Raw genomic sequence first — 23,861 nt, forward strand, 5'->3', positions numbered from 1 at the left:
GGCGAAAACTGAAGCGACCACGAGACCAACGCGCCCCGTGAGGAACAATGTGAGTTTTAGCAGGCACTTACCCAGATATTATTAAACAAAGTGACATCTCTCATAAGCATATGTCTATCCTCCTTCTGAGGATAAGAAGTCTGCCACTGCATTCTGCGTTCCCTCACGATACCGTACCTGGAACCGGTACAGTTGCAGTGCTAAAATCCAGCGAGTAATTCTGGCATTTGAGTCTTTCATTTGGTCCAGCCACTGAAGGGCTCGGTGGTCTGTTTCTAATCTAAAAGTTCTACCCAACAAATAGCATCGGAAAGTATCCAGTGCCCACTTGATAGCTAAGCACTCCATTTCCACAGCAGCATACTTGGTCTCCCTGGGAAAGAGTTTGCGACTGATGTACGCCACTGGCTTCTGGTCCACTCCTTCTCCTTGGAGCAAAACCGCCCCAAGGCCAACCCCAGAGGCATCAGTCTGTACCACGAATGGTTGACTGAAGTCTGGGCTTTGCAAGACAGGGCCCTTGCATAACATGTCCTTCAGATCACGAAGGACATGTTATGACCCCTTCAGGGCGTGGACAGGACTGTATGGCCTCCACTTTGTCCATTTGTGGACGAATCACTCCTCGACACAAGACATGTCCCAGGTACCTCACCTCCTGACGGGCCAGAGCACATTTGTACGGATAGACAGTCAACCCTGCTTGGTGGATCCACTGCAGCACTTCCTCTAGATGATGAAGATGCTCCTTCCAGCTGTACACCACAATATCATCAAGGTATGTGGCCGCAAATGCCTCCATACCTGCCAGGACACAGTCCATCAATCTCTGAAAAGTGGCTGGGGCCCCTTGGAGACCAAAGGGCATCACTGTAAATTGGAAGAGCCCCTGTGCTGTCTGGAAAGCTGTGTATGGCCGACATTCTTTTGCCAGGGGTACTTGCCAAAAGCCCTTACTCAAGTCCAGTGTGCTGATGTAGTGTGCTTTCCCTAGGCACTCGATCAGATCCTCTATCCAGGGCATTGGATATGCATCCAAGTGGGATTGAGCGTTTAGCCGACGGAAATCAATACAGAAACGGATGGAACCATCCTTCTTTGGTACAAGCACGACCGGACTACTCCATTCGCTGTAGGACCTTTCAATTACTCCAAGATGTTGCATCACCTCTAACTCCTCCTTGAGGGATGGGAGTAGGCGCTCAGGTACCCTGTACATCCTCTGCCGAAATGGAGTAGGATCTCTCAAGGAAATGGAGTGCTCCACCATTGTCGTAGCCCCAGGCTTCTCCCTGGAACAACTCTGCCGTTTTTTCATACCAGACTTTCTGCCGCTTTTGAGCACTCTTCATGTTCTCCCGAACCAAATCTGCCATTTCTTCCAATTTCTCCCTCATCTTTAAAACATGGGAGAGTATACTGTTTTTCGGGGCTATATGTGGCTCCTCCCAGGTCTCTCTCAAAATGTCCAGTGGACCTCTAACCTGGCGTCCATAAAGAAGTTCAAAACGAGAAAATCCTGTTGAGGCCTGGGGTACCTCCCGGTAGGCGAACAGTAAATATGGCAGCCAGCAATCCCAGTCCTTGCCATTGGTAGCCACAAATTTTCGGTGCATATTCTTCAAAGTCTGGTTGTACCGCTCCACTAAGCCATCAGTCTGAGGGTGGTAGGGAGTGGTCCTTATACCCTTTATCCCTAGAAACCGATAAGCCTGTCTAAGAGTATTTGATAAAAAGGCCGTCCCCTTGTCTGTAACTATCTCTTGGGGAATTCCTACCCTTGCAAACAACTGTAACAAGGCCCTCGCTACTGCCTGTGCTGTGATCTTATCAAATCAAATCAAATCAAATTTATTTATATAGCGCTTTTCACAACTGATGTTGTCACAAAGCAGCTTCACAGAATTCCAGTAAGACAAAGATTTGACATGAAATGTAAAAACAAATGTAAACCCTCAAGTGAGCAAGCCAGGGGCGACAGTGGCAAGGAAAAACTCCCCCAGCTGAGGAAGAAACCTTGGGAGGAACCAAGGCTCACAAGGGGTGACCCATCCTCCTCTGGTCAATCTACTGGTGATGATAGTTAGTAGTCCATGAGAACTTCAGTGTAGGGACAGCTTCAAGGCACTTGGTGGTTGCTGGAGCGTGGGCAGCTGGTCTGAAGCGTGGAGGAGGGTCTCGATAGTCATCCATCAGTGTCCAGACAGACAGGTGGGCAGTCGTTTACTCGGAAAGATGTAAAGGGATGGAATTAGTTTTGAACTGTTTTGTGTTTGTAAAGTAGAAAATATGAAAATTTCCAGAGTGTGGCTAATGACTCCGGCAGATCTGACTATGACAGCTTTAACTAAAAGGAGAGAACCAGGAGGACACACAGACACGGGAGCATCCTGAAACACTGGCATCCCTCCACTCCACCGTCAACAAACCTGAGTGATCGCGAGAAGTGGCGGGACGACAGCACCAGCGTCTCAGTTAATTCCCTATAATTCCTATAGGGAATAATAACTATAATTCCCTGTGTCCATGGACCCCCCAGATCTGCCGCCTTTATCTATGGGGGAGCATTAGCTACCAAAAGATAAACTAAACAAATGTGTTTTTAGCCTAGATTTGAAGATTGCGACTGTGTCTGAGTCCCGAACATTTTCTGGAAGATCATTCCAGAGTCTGGGGGCTTTATAAGAAAAGGCTCTTCCCCCAGCTGAGGCCTTCTGAATTCTGGGAACAATTAAAAATCCAGTATTCTGTGATCTGAGTGAACGTGGAGGCTCATAATAGGAAATTGTATCTTGAAGATATTCAGGAGCAAGCCCATGTAGAGCTTTATATGTTAATAACAAAATTTTGTAGTCAATGCGGAATTTAACAGGCAGCCAATGAAGTGATGATAAAACTGGGCTGATATGTTCAAATTTTCTAGTTTTAGTGAGGACCCTAGCTGCAGCATTTTGAACTAGTTGAAGTTTTCTTAAATTGCTGCTGGTGCATCCTGACAGTAGTGTGTTACAGTAGTCAAGCCTTGAAGTAATAAAGGCATGTACTAATGTTTCTGCGTCCTGGAGGGATAAGGCATTTCTAATCTTAGCAATATTGCGAAGATGTAAAAAAGCTGTCCTAGTGATACTACCTATGTGTTGATCAAATGATAAATCCGGGTCAATTATGACACCAAGATTTTTTGCTGCTGAACCAGGTTTAACTGGAAAGTCAGCTAGATTTAAAATTAAATCTGATAATTTATTTCTTGCCACTTTTGGACCCAAAAGCAGGACCTCTGTTTTGTTGCTGTTTAGAAGGAGGAAGTTACGCAACATCCAGCCTTTCACGTCTTTTACACAGTCCTCTATTTTCTTTAATCTGTGTTTGTCATCGGGCTTGGCTGAAATATACAATTGTGTGTCGTCTGCGTAACAGTGAAAGTTAATGTCATGGTTTCTTATAACTGTGCCTAGCGGTAACATGTATAATGTAAATAATAATGGTCCTAAAATAGAGCCTTGTGGAATTCCAAATCTTACTTTAGAATAATTTGAATTTAGATTGTTTACTTTTACGAATTGATAACGTTCCGTTAAGTAAGATTTGAACCATAATAGGGCTGTCCCTGTGATTCCAACCATGTTTTCTAACCTTTCTATGAGAATATTGTGGTCTATTGTATCGAAGGCTGCGCCTAGGTCAAGAAGCACCAACAGGGATACGTGGCCTTGATCAGAGGCAAGAAGAAGATCATTTGTTATCTTGACTAGAGCTGTCTCTGTACTATGATGTTGCCTGAATCCAGATTGGAATTTTTCATATATATGATTCTTATGTAGATATGAACTAAGTTGTTGGGCCACAGCTCTTTCTAAGATCTTGGACAGAAATGGCAAATTAGAAATAGGCCTGTAATTAGACAGTGTACTAGCATCAAGATTTGGTTTCTTGATCATAGGTTTAATAACTGCTAGTTTAAAAGCTTTGGGTACATGGCCCAGACTAAGCGATGAGTTTACTATAGTTAAAAGAGGATCAATAATAGCTGGTAGTACTTCTTTGAGCAATTTTGTGGGAATTGCATCAAGTGTGCAAGTTGTACAGTTTGCGGAGGTGATAATCTTCTCTAGTTCTAATTGTGGGAGTGGGTAAAAGGTTTCAAGTCTTTCTTTTACAGTTATATTATGTTTTATATCATTCACATCCGGTGGCAGCCAGGATGGACTTGATCCTGTGGCTTGAGTTTGTTGTCTAATATTCTCAATTTTATTATTAAAAAAGTCCATAAAATCTTTACTGGTGAGAGTTGCTGGAATTAGTTGTTCAGAACCTGCTTGATCTTGATTTTTTGTAATTCTAGAAAACACACTAAACAGTGCTCTCGGATTATTTTTATTATGGGAGATCAGCGAGGCCAGATATGCTGAGCGAGCTTTAGTGAGGGCATTTCTATACTCTATAAGGCTGTCCTTCCAGACAGAATAGAACACTTCAAGCTTGGTTGATCGCCATTTCCGCTCTAGTTTTCGTAATGTTTGTTTTAAAGTACGGGTCTTATCATTATACCATGGTGCGAGCTTTTTCTGTCTTATACTTTTATGTTTAAGTGGTGCTACCTTTTCTAAAGTAGATCGACAGGTATTTTCTAGGTAATCAGTTAGTACATCTAGGTCCATTGGGTCTGATGGAGTTGGAACTGGGGTCGATAGTTCTGGTAGGTTTTCTATAAATTGTAGGGCGGTAGATGGTTTTATTATACGCCTTGTAGAATAGCGAGGGTTCTTACATATATTATGGCTAAAACGTAGCTCATATGAAATTAAGTAATGATCGGAGATTGCTGAGGATTGCGGTAGGATATTAATTTTGTCAATGTTAAGACCTAGTGTCAGAACTAAGTCTAAAGTGTGGCTGCAGTAGTGTGTAGGCCCTGTTACATTTTGAGTAATACCAATAGAGTCTAAGATTGAGGTAAATGCCTTTTTTAGTGGGTCACTTTCCTTCTCAAAATGGATATTGAAATCTCCTACAATTATAACTTTATGATTGCACACCGCTAGGTTTGTAGCAAAATCGCTGAATTCTTTCAGAAATTCTAAGTAAGGCCCTGGTGGTCTGTAAATGTTGCATAATAAAAATGCGTCCTTTTTTGTGACCGGATTTGTAATAATAGTGGAGAGAACCTCAAAAGAAGAGAAGGTGTCACATTGTTTAAGACTAATTTCTAGGGTATTTTGGTAAATTACACATACTCCACCTCCTTTGCCTGATATTCTTGGGCTATGTGCATAATTATAGCCTAGGGGGGTGGCTTAATTTAGTGCTAAATATTCATTTGGTCTAACCCACGTTTCCGTGAGACAAAAAACATTGAATTTAGGATCACTTATAATATCATTTACGATGAGTGCTTTTGAGTTTAGTGATCTTATGTTGAGTAACCCAAATTTTAGTTCTGAGGTGTTGCTGCTAGGTGTTGTGTATGATTTAATATTGATTAGGTTGCTGAAACAGGCTGATTTTGTTTTTCTACTTTTACATTTAGTTCGGGGGAAAGACACAGTCTCAATACAGTTGAACCTGGGTGACGCCTCAAGACAGTTCGCAGACGGTCGGTTTAGCCTGTCTGTCTGCGGCCTGGTCCCGGCTCTGGATTGTCAGCAGCTATCTACACTACTCTGCTGACTAACTAAGAGACTATGTGCTATGCTGCAAGAAAGTAAGGCAGCACCCTCCCGCGTGGGGTGGATACCATACCTACCTATAAGACCAGGCTTGCCCTCAAAACGTAACCAATTGTCTATAAAGCCCACTTGATTTTCGGAACACCACTTGGACATCCAGCAGTTTAACGCCCAAAGTCTGCTGTAAGCTTCGTCGCCACGCCGCATTGGTATGGGGCCAGAGCAGATTACGGCATCGGACATCGTCTGGGCCAGTTTAATCACCTCTGTAATATTACCCTTAGTTACCTCAGACTGCCGCAGACGAATATCATTGGCCCCTACATGAATGACTACCCTCGAATATCTCCTATTAGCTAACAGTCTAAGGTTGCCACTAATATCCGGCGCTCTGGCTCCCGATAAACAGCTAACTGTTACTGCCGGCGCCCCTAAAGGAGTAGCTAATTTCACGTGTCGAACAATAGAGTCTCCTATAACCAGAGCACTCTTAACAGGCTCCTCAGCGGGTGCTTCGCTGAGCAGGGCAAACCTGTTTGACACGCGAATCGGAGGAGCGTGGTGTCCCGGTGGGCTAGCTTTGGCCTCAGCGTTAGCATCAGCCTTAGCTTTCCGGCTATGACGCCGAGACGTCACCCATTCACCCCGCTGTGAGGGCTCTAACGCCGGAGTCGTGGGGGTGCTAACTCTCCCTAAGGCACCCGGAGTTGCTAACACTGAATCTTGCTGTTTATCCCTCAACAATAATAAGCTCCGGATGCGCACTTCTAACTGGTCCACTTTATCCACCAGAGAGCTAACTAGCTGACACTTAGTGCAAATACAACCACTATCTTTATCGCTAGAGGTGGAAAATGGGGTTAAACTAAACATGCCAAACTCTGAGCAGGCAAAACAGCCAGTAGTAGCCATGGAATTGCAGGTACTTACCACTTTTAGTGGATTTTAGTAACTTACACCAAGAACGTTACTCCAGGGTCCGGTGGGAGTTTTAGTGCCTCTGTAATGAATATTCCTGCGGAGGCAATCTAAAAGATAGATCTATGGATGGTTAGTAGGTTATAAAAACAGATATAAATATAGAAATAACAATGGAAACGAGTAAACAGGAAAATCCGAGCAATCAAAACAGCTTCCAAACGGGTACAGAAACAGCCAAACGGGTTGCCCCCCATTACGCAATGGAAAAGCCTCTGGATAGCGGGTAGCATAATCACAGACCACTAAGATGTACTTAAAACCGGCTCTCTTTCTTTCTAATGGCCCCACAATGTCCATCCCTATTCTGGTAAAAGGTACTTCAATCACGGGGAGTGGTTGTAAAGGGAACAAACCCCCCTTCCTTTTACTAGTTAGCTGGCATATCCCACAGGATTTACAATATCTCTGTACATCACTGTACGCTTCTGGCCAAAAGAATCTATGACTGATCCTCTCCCAGGTCTTGACACTTCCCAAATGACCTGCCCAAGGGATGCTGTGGCTTAATGATAACACCTGCTCTCTCATCTCCCTAGGTACAACCAATTGCTCCTGACGGTCTCCCTCAGGTTGGTCATAAAGCAGGCCCCTCTTTATTAAATAATGCTCCCCCGACAGTGCCGCTGCCACCCCGGTTGGGACTCCGTCTACCTGAACAACTTTAGCGAAAGCTGCCTGTAATGATGGGTCTAGTTTCTGCAGCTGCTCTATCTGAGAGGGACCTACTTCTTCTACTGCCACCCTCGACCTCAGGGCACACTCCACCTGCTGTATTTTTAATAAGGAACCAACAAGCTTCTCCCTTTTTCTTTGGCTGCGAGACTTCCTTTGTTTCCCTTGGCCTTCTCTATCCAGTTTAACCCCTCTAAAAGGTAATAGCTGCCAGACCTCAGAACTATCTCCCTCGCACTTTTGCTTTTCCTGCGCTTTAGCCTGGGAACAGGTGAAAGCCACCTGGACGGGCTTGGTTGTTTGTATCAACTCTGGTAAAACTAAAACATCCTGCCCTAATATCACCAGATGACTCAAGCTGTTGACCACCCCCACTGTGAGCAGAAACATGTGTCCTCCCACCTCCAGGTAAACCTCTGCTGTAGGGTACTCGTGCTCATCCCCATTAACACACAGTACTTTAAGCCGTTTATCTCCTACCTGATCTCTCCCATCGACCAAAGCTGGCTGCACTAGGGTTTGGGTGCTACCCGTATCTAACAGGGCTTGCCATTGACTCTCACACTCACTGTCTGCAACCTCCCCATAAACTCCTCCCCCTCAAGTCTTGGAAGACAACATCGACTGGCTGCTTTTGCTTTTCTTACTGGGCAGTCAGGCTTAATATGTCCTTTCTGACCACACACATAACACACCACCTCTGCTCTGTCTCCCAATGAGTGGCTAGACTTTGTGTGTGAGTGTACTGTGGACAAAATATCTGGTGCCTTACACAACTCTCTAATCCCAGGACCACTTCCCACTTTGAACCCTTCAGACTTACCCCTGGTTGTCATCTTTAGTGTTGATTCATAACGGAAGCTCCTTGTGCCTTGAAGCGCCGCCATGAAGGACTCCACCAGCTGTGCGGCCCTCTGTCCAGTTGGAGGGTCATGCTCCTTGACCCATACTCTGACCTCAGGGCCCAGGATACGAAGGAACTGTTCCAGAATCAGGATCTCTCCCACCTGTTCCACTGTCTTCTCAACAGGTCGAATCCACTTCCAGAATAAATCTTTCAGGCGGTGGTATAACTCACGGGGGGTCTCACCAGGCCGTATGTCTGGATTCCGAAACCTATACATATTTCTGAAGGATGGCATCTTTTACCTTGTCATAGTCCACTGACTCCCCCATGTCCATATGCCCCACGTGCTTTCCCACTCAAATATGGGACTAAGTAGATCGCCCAATCTTCCTTTGGCCACCGGTAAGCTGATGCCAGTCATGTTGCCAGGTACTGCTCTGTGTCATCTCCCAGCTTTGGCACCATCGCCCTGGTCCATGCTAGAGGTTCTGCACTGGCCACCAATCAGCTGGTATATGGACTTGGATGGTGGGGCATGGTGGGCCTGGTAGCGCTGTCCTCCTCTGTTGGCGGTTGCCCTTCCTGTCCCTGTCATTCTGTCCTTGCTCCCTCACCTCGATCTGCCTCCAGATCATCCCGTAGCTGGTTCAGCTGGACCTGCACACTCCGGCATCAGTGTGGGTGCAAGTTTTAACAGCAGTATTTTTAAAACATGTGTGGTATGGCTAAATGCCTAATAGTTCTGTATAGGAAAAACATGGACTCTTGCAGCTTTTAAAGACAAGTACCGGTCTTATAGGGACACACCCACTATAGAGTGGGTGGAACCCAGGTAGGGAGCATGTGATCCCTAGGGAAAGATAAAAGGGAGTGCACCTAGGTTAGTTCACTTCCACTTTGTCTAAACGACGGGACGGCGGGAGTTGTCTGGTGCGTTGCGGCCGCTACTAGGAGAACTTGGTCTGTGTACTTGTGCTGGTGCCTGGAGCCAATCGCTTGAGAACTAGAGAAGCGCAGGTAGCTGAATCAACGGTAGGTCGCTGGTTATTATTGCTCACGCTGAATGCAGCTGTTGGGAAATGGGGCCTATCCGGTGAGAGTTTCTTAAGCTGTGGATGAATGTGACTACTTCGGTTCAGGTTGGAGTGCAGTGACATTGGCAGCGGCTAACTGGTGCTGGGCTAATGCCGCTTGTATGTCACTTAGGTTTATTGTGCTCCCTACCGTTGTTGTACGTCTGTTTTATTAATGTCTATGTATCATGCAGGTCGGAGGCGTTCATGTTGCTTGACTGCCACCTACTGATACATTTTGTGTCTACAGAACGTTGGTATATCAATCATATTGACAACAGCAGTGTCTTTTTACTCGGGCATGTCACTTAATATTGGGGTACCATGGTGATAGCATATGTGTTTACATGCATGAACGTGTAGATTTATTGGTATGGTGTATTATTATTATTAGTGTATGTATATATAAAATTGAAATGGGCACAAGTTATAAGCACTGTATGTATGGGTGTGGGCCATATGCTTAAGGTGACGTACTGACACTGTTGGATATGTTTGTGATTGTGTATTTTAATATACTGAATTATATTTTGTGATTTCTTTTATAGAGTGGGGCTGCAGCCAGAAGTGCTGCGGGCCACTGTTTTTCTCTCCCCTGTGTATTGTGTTTTTTTTACATATGTGGACATTGTTTTAGCTGAGCCACTTGTTACTATTTTACACATTAAAAGGTTTTATTAATACTGTTTTGGGGTTTAGGCCTTAATGCTGCTAGCTGTAACGTTTTGTGATAGCATATCATAGGCCGTTTTTTATGTAGTTGCACCCAGGAAGGTGCTTCTTGTTGTTTTTAGTTTTCTTTCTTTGTTTTGTGTTCAAGGGGTGGGTCACCCCAGGTGCTCTGGTTGTGCTCTTTTGGAGGTGGTTTACTGTGGTGCTGTCATCTTGCTTTTGTGTGCTTTTGGTTTGTCTTGGGAATGACATATACAAGTCCTGCACAGTGGTCAGAGGGATTTTAAGCCATTCTTTTTGCAGGATAGTGGCCAGGTCACTACGTGATTCTAGTGGAGGAAAATGTTTCCTGACTCCAAAACACCCCAAAATTGCTCAATAACATTTAGATCTGGTGACTGTGCAGGCCATGGAATATGTTCAACTTCACATTCATGTTCATCAAACCAATCTTTCACCAGTCTTGCTGTGAGTATTGGTGCATTGTCATCCTTATACACGGCACTGCCTTCGGGATACAATGTTTGAACCATTGGATGCACATGGTCTTACTGGTGCAATGTGCAATTAATGAAGATTGGCAACCAGGCTGGTCCAATTTAGCCATGAAACCTCCCACACTAAAATGACAGGTGTTTCAGTTTCATTGTCTAACCCCTGTATTTGACAATGAACTAGACCATGGAAATGTAACCAGTATGGACATCAAATGGACATCATATGGACATCGTATCAGCAGAATCCTAAGAACGTGAACTTTAAGTATTAAAAACATGTTAGACTTTGATTACTGTCTGCCTTCCAGGCCCCTCCCAATAACAGGATTGAAGTATGCATTCCACAAATCACACATATACAGCTTTAATTCAGAAACGCTTTTGCCAAAAATGACAAAACTTGTCATTTGACCTTCATATTGATCAAGCATGTTAAGATTCAATTGTGGTGCCACTGCATTCCTAGATGATGCTATAACACACACAAAAAAAAGACGTATGCGAGCAGTTATTGTCCAATAGTAGCGCCTTTTGTTGGTGGATTTTTGTCATGTAGGACATGCATCTTCACAGTAAGGCCCTGCATAATTCTACCAAGTCTGAATCCTAAAAACCTGAACAATTACAAACCGGATTCCAAAATAGTTGGGACACTAAACAAATTGTGAATAAAAACTGAATGCAATGATGTGGAGGTGCCAACATCTAATATTTTATTCAGAATAGAACAAAAATCACAGATCAAAAGTTTAAACTGAGAGAATATCATTTAAAGGGAAAAATATGTTGTTTCAATATATCATGGCGTCAAAAAATCCCCAAAAAGTTGGGACAAGGCCATTTTTTACCACTGTGTGGCATTCCCCCTTCTTTTTACAACACTCAACAGACGTCTGGGGACAGAGGAGACCAGTTTCTCAAGTTTAGAAATAGGAATGCTCTCGCATTCATGTCTAATACAGGCCTCTAACTGTTCAATCGTCTTGGGCCTTCTTTGTCGCACCTTCCTCTTTATAATGCGCCAAATGTTCTCTATAGGTGAAAGATCTGGACTGCAGACTGGCCATTTCAGTACCTGGATCCTTATCCTACGTAGCCATGATGTTGTGCTTGCTGCAGAATGTGGTCTGGCATTATCTTGTTGAAAAATGCAGGGTCTTCCCTGAAAGAGATGACGTCTAGATGGGAGCATATGTTGTTCTAGAACCTGAACATAGTTCTCTGCATTAATGGTGCCTTTCCAGAAATGCAAGCTGCCCATGCCCCAAGCACTCATGCAACCCCATACCATCAGTGATGCAGGCTTCTGAACGGAGCGTTGATAACAACTTGGGTTATCCTTGTCCTCTCTGGTCCGGATGACATGGCGTCCCACTGTTCCATAAAGAACTTCAAATCGTGACTCATCTGACCACAGAACAGTCTTCCATTTTGCCACACTCCGCTTTAAAAGACCCCTGGCCCAGTGCAAACGTCTGAGCTTGTGGAGCTTGCTTAGAAATGGCTTCCTCTTTGCACTGTAGAGTTTCAGCTGGCAACCGCAGATGGCACGGTGGATTGTGTTCACTGACAATGCTTTCTGGAAGTATTCCTGAGCCCATTCTGTTATTTCCTTGACAGTGGCATTCCTGTTTGAGGTGCAGTGATGTTTAAGGGCCCGGAGATCACGAGCATCCAGTAGAGTTTTACGGCCTTGACCCTTATGCACAGCAATTGTTCCAGATTCTCAGAATCTTTTTATGATGTTACGCACGGTTGATGATTAAAAGTCTTTGCTATTTTACGCAGGGTAACACCATTCTGGTATTGCTGCACTATCTTTCTGCGCAACAATGGTGGAAATTGTGATCCTCTGAGCATCTTGGCTTTAGAGAGACACTGACACTCTGAGAAGCTCTTTTTATACCCAATCATGTTGTCAATTGACCTAATTAGTGTTAATTGGTGTTCCAGCTGTTTGTTATATGCTCAATTTCCTTTTTCCAGGCACTTATTGCTACTTGTCCCAACTTTTTGGGGATTTTTTGACACTGTGAAATTTTGAATCAACATATTTTTCCTTTAAAATGTTACATTTACTCAGATTATACTTTTGATCTCTCATCTATGTTCTATTACAAATAAAATATTTACATTTGTCATCTCCACATCATTGCATTCAGTTTTTATTCACAATTTGTTTAGTGTCCCAACTGTTTTGGAATCCGGTTTGTAGATTTAATGTCACTATCCCTTACCAGAATAACAATGCATGTTGATTTCCATTTAAAAAATAAAATGCTGAAATCTTGTCAGAATTGAACACAAGGTTCCTAAAAATACAATCAGCTCAACTGTATTGTATTCCACCGAGTGGGGCTGAGAATGTGCCAAACCTAAATGCTATGCACAGGATGGCATTTAGATGACAGTAGTGCCGCATTCATACCACACTGAAAAGTAATTACTTTCCAATCATAGTCCTCTACCAAATTTGGGGCATGGCTGAGAACCCAGACAGAAGTAATAATTCATAACTGCAACAATTCAGAAAAAATGTAATTTAAGGACAGAGTCAAGGAAATAAGCACATAGTTCCAACAGGTTCAGCATGGCTTAGATACAGGCAACTCAAGTAGAGTCTGGCTGCAGACATGCAATCCCTGCCAGATGCACACTCTCTCTCTGTGATGTCACATGCACTCTATTCTGTTTGGCTGTTTGGCTTAACGAATTGAGAGATGTTTTAAAACATTTCATCTTTATAGAGTTTTGGTGCTATATATGATGACCATATCATTAGTGTAGGAATTTCTGGTTCTGTATATGCGGCATATGCAAAATCATGCACATGCAGCTGAGCAGTAGCTTGCTGTTTCTACTAATACAACAGACCCAGTAAATTACAGTGGTGGTAGTTTTTTTTTTCAAGATATCATAATCACTATTTCATTCCATTGTTATCACTATAGAGTAATTATGTATATGATGTATTTAGTAGACATGCACACTTTGTAGGTTGGAATGCGCTTGTTTCACGGGTGCTATGTGTACCCTTACAAGCCGAAGCTCTTAGTAATAATAAAAAAACAGTTTTGTTTGTTAAACTCGTGTTTCCTTGAGCTCGTACACTCGACAATCAGTATTGTCCATTCAGTCCATGATGTCCATTCAGTGTCAGGCTTATAACCCAATAGTACGTGGTTTGTTTTTGCTCATGAGAGTGACAGGATTTACTTGTGGTATTTAATTTTCCAAATCTCTGTGTCATTACTGAAATTTATATGGGACAAAGCTAGGTTTTTATTCTGTGTAATTTTCATATACTTGTACCAAATTGTGCTTACTTGATATTTATTTTATTTTGTACAAATAGGAGGTAAAACAGTACCAATTCTCATTATTAAAACACAGTTCTGAAAAATGTTAATAAGAGTTTTATATAAGCAGTAAAAACAAAAATGAATAAATATAGCTAAAGCCTAACTAAAATTTAACTTACTTTAAAATAAATAATATACCAAAAACAAAATTCTGAAGTTTGACACATATTACAAACCTTTCACCATAAAGCTAATTTTACACCAGATAACTTTATAAATTTACACTGCTTCAATCAGCGTAGTCTTTCACACTGGCTCCTCATATGAATTTATTACAAATGTATTATTTATTACAAATGTGTTTTCTATGGCAGAGAGTGCACTAACGTCATGAATAGGCTGACCATGCATGTGAAGCAGAGAGTGCACGTCTGCAAACAGGCCCGTCTTGACGACTAGGTGCTGTTCAGAATTGAGTGGCTTTTGAAGTCCTTACAATCATCAGCAATGACTTACATAAGATTTTAGAAATCACACTAAAGTCCATTCAGGACAACCCCCATTAACCACACACCAAATTCGGTAGAGGAATGCGATTGAATAGTGATTACTTTTCACTCTGGCACGAATAGAGCACTGCTCTCTGCTAAATGCAATCCCATGCTTTGAGTTTTGTTCTGGCATGTTCACAGCACCCCAAAGTGGAATACAATACAGTCGAGCTGATTGCATTTTTAGGTGGTTTGTTTTCAATTCTAAAACAAATAGAGCATTTTATTATTTAAATGGAAATTTGACATGCATTGCTTTTCTGGTAAGAGATGGAGTGACATAAATCAATGTAAGGAATCTTTTGCTTTTCATTTCGGCATGTTTTCCTTATGTCTGTGTTTAAAAGTTTAAACACTTTAAACTCAAGTGTATTAAATTTCAATGATACATTTAATTTTTAAGTACCTCACTATGTAAAGCAATACAATTGTGCATTGATTACATTTTGAGGTGATTGTATTTAATTCTGACATTAATTCTGCATTTAATTTTTAAAATGCATATCCTTGTGTATTGTTATTCAGTAAAGTCAAGCAACATGAAAACAATCTAATTTCAGTTTTACTTTTCATTTTGGTACATATTCTTCATGTTAGTCTGGAAAAGCAATAACGTGTACATTGTGGCACTGATTCCTCTACATAGCTTTGCCCTGTTTACACAATAAAATAAACTACTTGAAAATTAAGTACTGGGGCCTAGTGTATGTGTTACAAAGGCTCAGAAGTTTGGGGTGCCTGCCTTATTAAGACATATGTAATAGAGTGAGGAAACACATGGGCTTTATGTTTGATTACTGCCACGGCTAGAGAATCTGCAATCCTTTGCAGGTTGAGATATAGTTTAAGTTTACTTACCTGTGATAGTTGATGTAAAGAGTATTGATTTAATGACAGAAAGTATATGTCTGTTCCTTTGTTAATTTAAACCTTGTATGTTTCACTCTACATTTGCATGTATCCATAAAAAAGAATGTATATTACTGATGTTATATTTAGGTTATGTCCACCAATGGGGAAGTGTTAAGCCCATTAAGAATATAACTCTTTGGATCATTTTGAAGTGAAACACTGGCATTTTTAGGGATAAATGCAGCCATAATAATGCCTATTTAAGCAAGTCAGAAGGCTTTGTGAAGTAGACACAGTACCCTATCAGAATGAGAGGGGTGACAAGGTCAAAGCAGGATCAACGGGCTGTAGCTTTGCTGGAATCTAAGACAGTGCGTACTGAAATTGATGGAATTCTGAGGTATGCAACACCACTACTGCGTCATGCTGATATGCCGCTGTTGCATGCCCCAAAGGAATCAGTAATATCTATACTGCGCTGCACAGGGAGGTGTCTCCTGAAGGACCCTAAGCAAGTGGAGCTTACAAGATCAAGATGCAGAAACTCATTGAAACAGGAGCTGTGCTGGAAGTTACTAAAGAGGAGCCCCTTAAAGAAGAGTGGTATATTCCTCATCACCTTGTCAGACATAATCAGAAAACCTGCTTCTATCAGTATCTAGAACAGAGTCTGAATCAGTACCTGCTGCCTGGTTCTCCACTTGGTGCTTCTTTACTGGGAGTTTTAGTGAGATTATGGGAACATCCAGTACCAGTTAGTGGAGACAGCAAAAGACTGTTCCATCAACTGTGCCTCCTCTCTGAAGATAGTTCCCTGCTACGCTTCCTGTGGCGTGACCTGGAAGTAAGTAAACCTCCCAGAATATTTGAGTGGCAATACCTTCCTTTTGGCACTACCTGCAGCCCCTGCTGCACTTCGTATGATCTGCAACGCCTTGTTGTTGACCACAGTCCAACGGATGACGAATTGAGGTTCTTTATTCAGAACTCTTTATATGAAGATAACAGAGCCTACAGATTGTGGACATTCCAATCAAAGCCAAACAACTAGCTGACCACCTTAGGGAGCTTCTGGCCTCTGCAGCATTTGAGCTGTGTCTGTGGTTCTGAGCCACTTGCCTCAAGAAGCCAGATCCAAAAGTCAAGATTTGTGGCTAACTCATTATAAGTCTAATCCTCTGGAATCTACACTTGGACTTAGCTGGAACTGGGAAATTGACTCCATGGGCTACAAACACAGACCTATAACCTATGAGACACCAACCATGAGAAATATTTATAGAGTCTTAGCTACTCAATATGACCCTCTGGGCTATTGATTACTCTACACTACCAGAGCAAAGCTGATAATTTGGCACTTGCCCTCAGTACTTCTACAAGCATGATGCAGTTGGGAGGCTGATCTTGAGTTCTTACCTCTGACTGCCTTTCCCCATGCATACATGCTAGTAGACATTAATTTAGAGGGCACCACACGAGAAGTGCTTATTTTTGCGGATGCCTCAGAGCAGGCTTATGGAGCCGTAGCCTACATGAGGACTGAAGACATCAAAGGTCTTTCATTTTGCCTTGTTCACCTGTGGCTCCAAGATGCCTGCTTTCCATTTCACGCCTTAAGCTCTGTGCAGCACTAGTGGTGGCATAGCTGGCACGGGACCATGAGATGGAGCTTACTTTGAAAGTGACACTGTATTGTGATCAGATTCTACCACAGTACTGACTTGGCTACACTCTTGATCTTGCCACTACAAAGTGTTTGTGGGAGCTAGAGTGGCTGAGGTGCAGGAGTTAAAAGAGAAATTTACTTGGCGCTATGTAGACTCTGCAAATAACCCTGCAGATGATCTATTAAGAGGAAGGACTCTGTAATCCCTTATAGAACCAAATTGATGTCAGCAACCCTCCTTCCTCCTTCAGAAAACCCTAATACCTGGCCTGCAAGACTAAAAATGGAATCAACTGAGGATAAAACAGAGATCAGGGAAGCCACCTTTTGTGGAGTGGCAGTTACCTCTCCTATATGCACTGGTCTAGAGGAGAAAGTGTATGATACCTGGCAGGAGCTACTGGATGCTATAACTTAAGGTCTCCAAGTACAAGCTTCAGATACTGCTCCCCCTAATGCTGAGAAGTATCAAGAGGCAGAGATACTTCAAGAGGCAGAGATACAAGAAGGCTGAGCTGCCTACTGCTCATCTCCAAATATACAAGCCAGCCTTCTACTCCACTGGCGTGCATTGCTTTTGGCCCAGGTTAGTGAAGGTGGGCAGATGCCGTGAGACGTTCTGGGGAATTATATTTAAGTTTGTGACTAAGTTTGTGATTGAGTATTTAAATCTTCTTGGAAATATGAATGCAAATGCTTATTTAATGGCTTTGAGATAGTTTTTTGCTACGAGAGGAACCCCAGCCAAACTGTTGTTAGACCAAGGGATGAATTTTAAAAGGGGGGGGGTGGCTTTTGATGTTACCATCCTTCCCTACTGGGGACAACAACTGAGGGGTGTTCAGACTTTCCCCGACACTGAATGATGAGCCTTTGTTCGAAGTAAATTTGCCATGCACATTTGAGGGCAGCTGTTGCAAAGACTGTTTGGGGTGCCTACCCCTTTAAGACATATGTAATAGAGTGAGGAAACACATGGTTTTGTGTTAGATTCCTGCTATGGTTAGAGAAGAAGTGTGCTGCACTACGTTACACGTTGAGATATAGTTTAAGTTCACTTGTTTAAGTTTAAGTACCTGTGATAGGTAATGTCATAGTCCCTTCCGGTGTTCCAAGAGTGTGATATACAGAGTATTGAGTTAATGACAGAAGGAAAGTGTCTGTTCCTTTGTTACTTTAAACCTTGTATGTTTCACTCTACATTTGTATGTATCCAGAATAGCCACTGAGTGTTTCTATTGCACTTTGCAAGATCTGTTTAGTGATTGAGCCTGCGCTTATTTCTCTTGTAGTAATGCAACTTTGTCTATAACTCCAGGTTATTGGTTACTATAATGTACATTTGGTTGCTAATTGGTTACTATACTGTTTACATTTACATTACCTGAAAGTGCATTGATCTGTGTAGGTATATTAAATATTCTTTATTATATTGCTATTAAAGAAGTCAATGTCTAATTAAGAATTGTTAATTGTTTCAGACTTATATTAATACTGTATATCATGATATACTGATGGGGATGACTGAATAGAATACGTTCAGGTCTCATCCTCTTCATTCCAGTGTACCGACTGATACACCTTCCTGTATGCTGTTAAAATACAAATCAAATAGCCCTACCTTAATTCCTTTGAAATAGTAGGGTTCCTGTGCTATTTTATTGAAAATCAGTGAGTCAGTTGTTTTAATCACTGGTACTCAAGTATTTGACTTTGAACTGTATCAAACAACAGCACTAGATGGAATCAGAGGATTCACAACTATCCATCCATCCATCCATTATCTGTAACCGCTTATCCAATTTAGGGTCGCGGGGGGTCCAGAGCCTACCTGGAATCATCGGGCGCAAGGCGGGAATACACCCTGGAGGGGACGCCAGTCCTTCACAGGGCAACACAGACATACACACATTCACACCTACGGACACTTTCGAGTCGCCAATCCACCTGCAACATGTGTTTTTGGACTGTGGGAGGAAACCGGAGCACCCGGAGGAAACCCACACGGACACGGGGAGAACACACCAACTCCTCACAGACAGTCACCCGGAGCTGGAATCGAACCCACAACCTCCAGGCCCCTGGAGCTGTGTGACTGCGACACTACCTGCTGCGCCACCGTGCCGCCCCGATTCACAACTAGATAATATTAATATGTATATAGCTATTAAAAATAAAAATACACAATAAAGAATTATTTAAGCTTTTTAGTTTATATTTGTTGTTCTAATGCATTATTATTTGATGTGAAACCTACAAAAACCTTGAAAACCTATAAATCAATAAAAGGAATATGTTTTTGCTGATGACTCTGCCCAGAGACAGCGTGAGATGACGTCATTTGAGTCAAAACGAAACTGAAAGTAAATGCCGTCTTTCTTGTTCCTTTGCAGCGTCTTTATTTCTGATTATAGCGAATATCATTAGAATCTTTCATGACGAACATGACACACAAATTTTGAAGGAGCACCTTGATTTTTAGGTGGTTTTTTACACTGGATTACTCCCAGAGGCTTCACAGCACCTCGATAAGAACGCTATTTTTAGAAATGGTAGGATGTGCTCTTTCTAACGGTATACGGAGCTCACAGACGCATTCAGACATTCAAGACTTACAAAGCTGATTATATAAGGTGTGTTTCTACCCCGCAGAATGCAGGGTTAGGGTTGATTGTAAGTAAAGAACACAGACCATAAATCATTGTCAAAAAGTCAAGCAATTGGTTAAAGAGTCACAAAACAAAACTATTAAGCAAAAACATCCCCAGAAAAAAAAATTAGGATAACCAACAAATATAATGTAACGTATATACAAAGAAAACTCTCAGCATCAATGATGAGAATTGTACACAAACGACCAATACCTGGAGATGAAATGGAATGAAGAAAAGTTTAAAGGGAGTCTCGAGACAGAGATGGGGAAAGATGAGCACAATGAGTCTAAAGTGTGATACCTCTCAATATTCTGTAGATGAGGACCTCTTGTACCTATTTTGGACATGATAGCTAAAAAAATGTATATTCCTGTCAAAATGATTTCAGTCTTCATACAGTATTATTTACAATCAATTTATGATTTTGTTGATTATTCATAATGATATACGTAAAACATGTAGTGTGTGTGTGTGTGCAGATAAAGAAGCTGGCTCTGTATTTAACCTGGGAGAGATTATCAGGCTACTGAAGTTTCCAGGTGTTGCAACAACTTTCACAGTTAAAATCATTTCAGGACTGCCCTCAGGTGAATTAAAATACACAGTAAACATAAACTAATACACATAATCACTTACTAAAAGGCTTAGTTCATAATTGTAATCAAAAATAATTTTTTTTTATAAAATTCAGATGAATTTGTTAGCGCTCCAATTTGTTTGCGTCCAGGGAACCAGTCTGATGTGTTTACGAAGCCCCCGTGTCTGTAAATGAGTGGAAAGACAAATTGGCTTTGTCCAATATGTCAGTGTTTTTCTGTTGCTGGAGGCCTCTGGAGTATTTTTTAGACAACGGAGAAAACTCCAGATGTTGAAAAGCACAAACTGAAATGAGAATATTGATCATGACTGCTCCATGGGTGGGTAATGTTGTCATGCCCTCGTCTCGTTGTGTCTGTTTTTCCCCGGTCATGTGCTCTTTCTCAGCACATGGCTATGTTTGTTTACGTTCTAGTCCCGCCTTTGTCCCACCTCCTCGTCTGTCATTTGTTAACCTGTCCCCTCGTTATCTGTCCAGGTGTGTCTCGTTTGTGTCAAGCATTTAAGCCCTCTTGTCTCACGTCCTGTTTGTCGAACATTTCTCATTTTCCTTTGTTTTGTCGTGGTCTCAGTCGTGTTGGTTCGCCATTGTTCTATGTCAAGTCGGTCATGTTTTCTGTCTGTCTCCGAAGTTCCCCCGTCGTAGTTTCATTTCCTTTGTAGTCATTTCGCTTAGTTGTCCGTCTGCCCCGTTTACCCTGTTTATTTCCTTGTCTCCAGTTTAGCCTGTTTTCCTTATGTTTAAAGTCTCTGTTGTGTTATTTTCCGTGAATAAACGTTTACTGTGTTTTAGCGAATGCGTCCGCCCTCAGTCAGTCCGCTCCGTGATCCTGACAGAATGTTCGACCCTTACATGGACGCAGCTAGCACGGACTATTATCTCAAGGGGTGTGCCATTCGCCGGACTCCATTCCGTACAGGCCCCAAAGATCCTGTGGGGGAGGTTTTAAAAGCGTCCTCGGAATGGAGTCGACGGCTCCAGCTCATGCCCGGCGAGGTTCCTGATCCCCTACCAGAGGAGTCGATGATTAGATCGAGTGATTACTCCAGCGGGAAGCGAAAGAATCGCCGAAAGAAACGTGCTGGAGTCACCCCCTCGATGGTCAATTACCCCCTCAGGTCTGGGAAAATTTTTTGGGGGGTGGTTAAGGGTAGGGGCTGTTAGCCTCCAACCTCAGGACTACGGAGGTGGGGCTAACAGGGGCGCACCTCTGAGGGATCTAAGGGGTACGCCTGTGAAACCCCCTAAACCCTCTACAGTTTCAGCGCGAGCCTGGCTAGCAGCACAAACCCGTCCTCATAAAAGCGGCGCCTCCAGCCGCTCCTGTCTTCGTGAGCGTGGCGCCCGCCTCTCCTGTCCTCGTGAACGCGGCGCCTCCAGCCGCTCCTGTCCTCGTGAACGCGGCGCCTCCAGCCGCTCCTGTCCTTGTGAGCGCGGCACCTCCAGCCGCTCCTGTCCTCGTGAATGCGGCGCCTCCAGCCACGCCTGTCCTCGCGAACGCGGCACCTCCAGCCGCGCCTGTCCTCGCGAACGCTGCACCTGTCCTCGTTTTCTCATTTCTCATTTTCCTTTGTTTTGTTGTGGTCTCAGTCGTGTTGGTTCGCCATTGTTCTATGTCAAGTCGGTCATGTTTTCTGTTTGTCTCCGAAGTTCCCTCGTCCTCGTTTCATTTCCTTTGTAGTCATTTCGCTTAGTTGTCCGTCTGCCCCGTTTACCCTGTTTATTTCCTTGTCTCCAGTTTAGCCTGTTTTCCTTATGTTTAAAGTCTCTGTTGTGTTATTTTCCGTGAATAAACATTTACTGTGTTTTAGCGAATGCGTCCGCCCTCATTCAGTCCGCTCCGTGATCCTGACAAATGTAGACTTGTTTTTACTGTTACGGATCACTTAAGGTGGAAATGTCCCCAAACCTGGGAGACAGCTAACAGCAGTACCAGAGGTGATAAAAAACGAAACACCTTGAATTACAAGTGAGTTTATGTGGTAATTCAAACCGTGAATAAATACTTACAGACAAGTTAAACTTCATCCATGTGCAATCAATCTCAAACACACCGTTCCACCTTGAAAGACTGTTGCCCACAATTGTTGATGTTCCCTTTATATACATGCAATATTCAGGGAAGGACTGGGGTTATAGGAACTAGGGAAAGTTTCTCATTAGTGGGGTTTCTTTATTTGTATTTTTTTGTAAAATTTGAATAATTGAATTCATATAGTGTTTGTGTTGATAAAATGCACTCCGAAGTTCACTGTATGACAAAGAAATCAGACTTTTAAGTAATGTCAGTATTTAGATATTTTCCAAATCACAATTTGACAATAATATGACAATTGCATTCTGGGTTTTTCACAGTTGTGTTTCAGGTTATGTTTTCCGTTTTTACCATGAACTTCTTCCAGCTCCAGCCACAGCAAAATGGTTACCTGCTTGCTTACTTTGGTGTGGTTCAAATGGTATGTACCTATATAACTTTTATTCACATAAAAGTGTGAAATGCAGGGTTGGGCAAAATAAGATATTGTAATTTTAAATATGCATTTGATTAAATTAGAGTAGTTTATTTGCTTTTTTTTTTTTTTTTTTTTGAAAGAAAAACATGTAACCAAATCCTTTAAGAGGAGGCTGTCATCTATTTAAGTTCGTCATATGTTTTGCTTAAGTTTCGTTACTGACAGGAATTTTATGAGCACTAATGTTTTCGTATTGTTGAATAATTCTTTTATGGACGTTGCTGTTAGGATCTTTTGCCTCTTGTGGCCAAAATCAATACAGTTAATTCATTAAATGTTTTATCGTAAGCTGTGTTTGGCATATTGCACAATATGTGGCTGCTTTTTCCTTTACTAGATACATATGAGTTTATTATTAATTTGAGTGTTAATTTGAGTATTAATTTATTATCCAGGCATGTATCTGATTCACTTTGCCATTTGTCCTGGATAAAGGTTTGTGTTACAGGTTTGACATCCATTGGGGGAATATTTTCAAATAAGGCCCCTAAATACATGTTTAAACTTTAGGAAACCAAACTTTATAATAATAAAGTCTAATCATGCAGACTTAATTTTTGTTAGCAGTATTTTTTAGGCATTGATTTTTTCTCTGGGTTTATAATTACATGAAATATCTGAAAATATATTTTATTGATTATTTGTCAAGCCACTTTTGTTTCATATACTCAAAACAGCATTAAATCATATTTATATATTTAATGCTCTTTTGATTATATGACAAACAATAGAAAAGCTGTTCAAAAGCATATTCATCACTTTAAACATTATTGACACTTGAGTATTTGAATAACCTCTAGGTTAAAGCATTTTTACAAGTTGGTGGCTGCTTTGAAAAACAGCAGAGATGTTTGTGTGACAGTGCAGAAATATAATTTGGCGTTGTGTGCTCAGAGTGTGTACACAGTGCATTTTCATTTTTTTTACCTGAAAACCTATAGGAATATGCAAAACAAAACAACATATCAGTCAGAGGAATTTTTTTCACTTTAGTCTTTGATAAGAGAATTTTTGGAGTATGAGAAAACTAGAAATTAAAAACACAGAAAGAACATGCTCTGACGCTGGCAAATGTACTAAAAGTTTTGAGAAGGGCACAAATTTTGGTTATTATAAATATTCCATAATTATTATTAATATTATTATTATTATTATTATTATTTTAGCTTTTATTGACAAATGCATCCAGTTTAAAGAAAGACTTTATTTAGGGTGTTGACCCTTCTTTAAAAGTTCTGCAACTCATCTTGGCATGCTGGATATCAGCGTCTGTCCTTGCTATTTTTCTTGGAGAGAAGTGGTTTCTTTGCTGCCCTT

The 23,861-nt window shown here is 41.9% G+C and overlaps 1 protein-coding gene across 3 annotated transcripts in view; it reads left to right on the plus strand.

Annotated features, from left to right (window-relative positions):
- LOC136677910 (solute carrier family 22 member 18-like) overlaps positions 1–23,861 on the plus strand; it is a 209,253-nt gene that overhangs the window by 153,676 nt on the left and 31,716 nt on the right. For 2 of the 3 annotated variants that reach the window (XM_066655613.1, XM_066655612.1), the window contains exons 6-7: positions 19,913–20,020; positions 22,387–22,487. In XM_066655613.1, the coding sequence (XP_066511710.1) occupies positions 19,913–20,020; positions 22,387–22,487 (209 nt within the window). The remainder of the gene's footprint in view (positions 1–19,912; positions 20,021–22,386; positions 22,488–23,861) is intronic. The other variant, XM_066655614.1, reaches the window with a different exon arrangement.

This window comes from Hoplias malabaricus, chromosome Y (assembly GCF_029633855.1).
Source record: "Hoplias malabaricus isolate fHopMal1 chromosome Y, fHopMal1.hap1, whole genome shotgun sequence".
Classification (NCBI taxonomy): domain Eukaryota; kingdom Metazoa; phylum Chordata; class Actinopteri; order Characiformes; family Erythrinidae; genus Hoplias; species Hoplias malabaricus.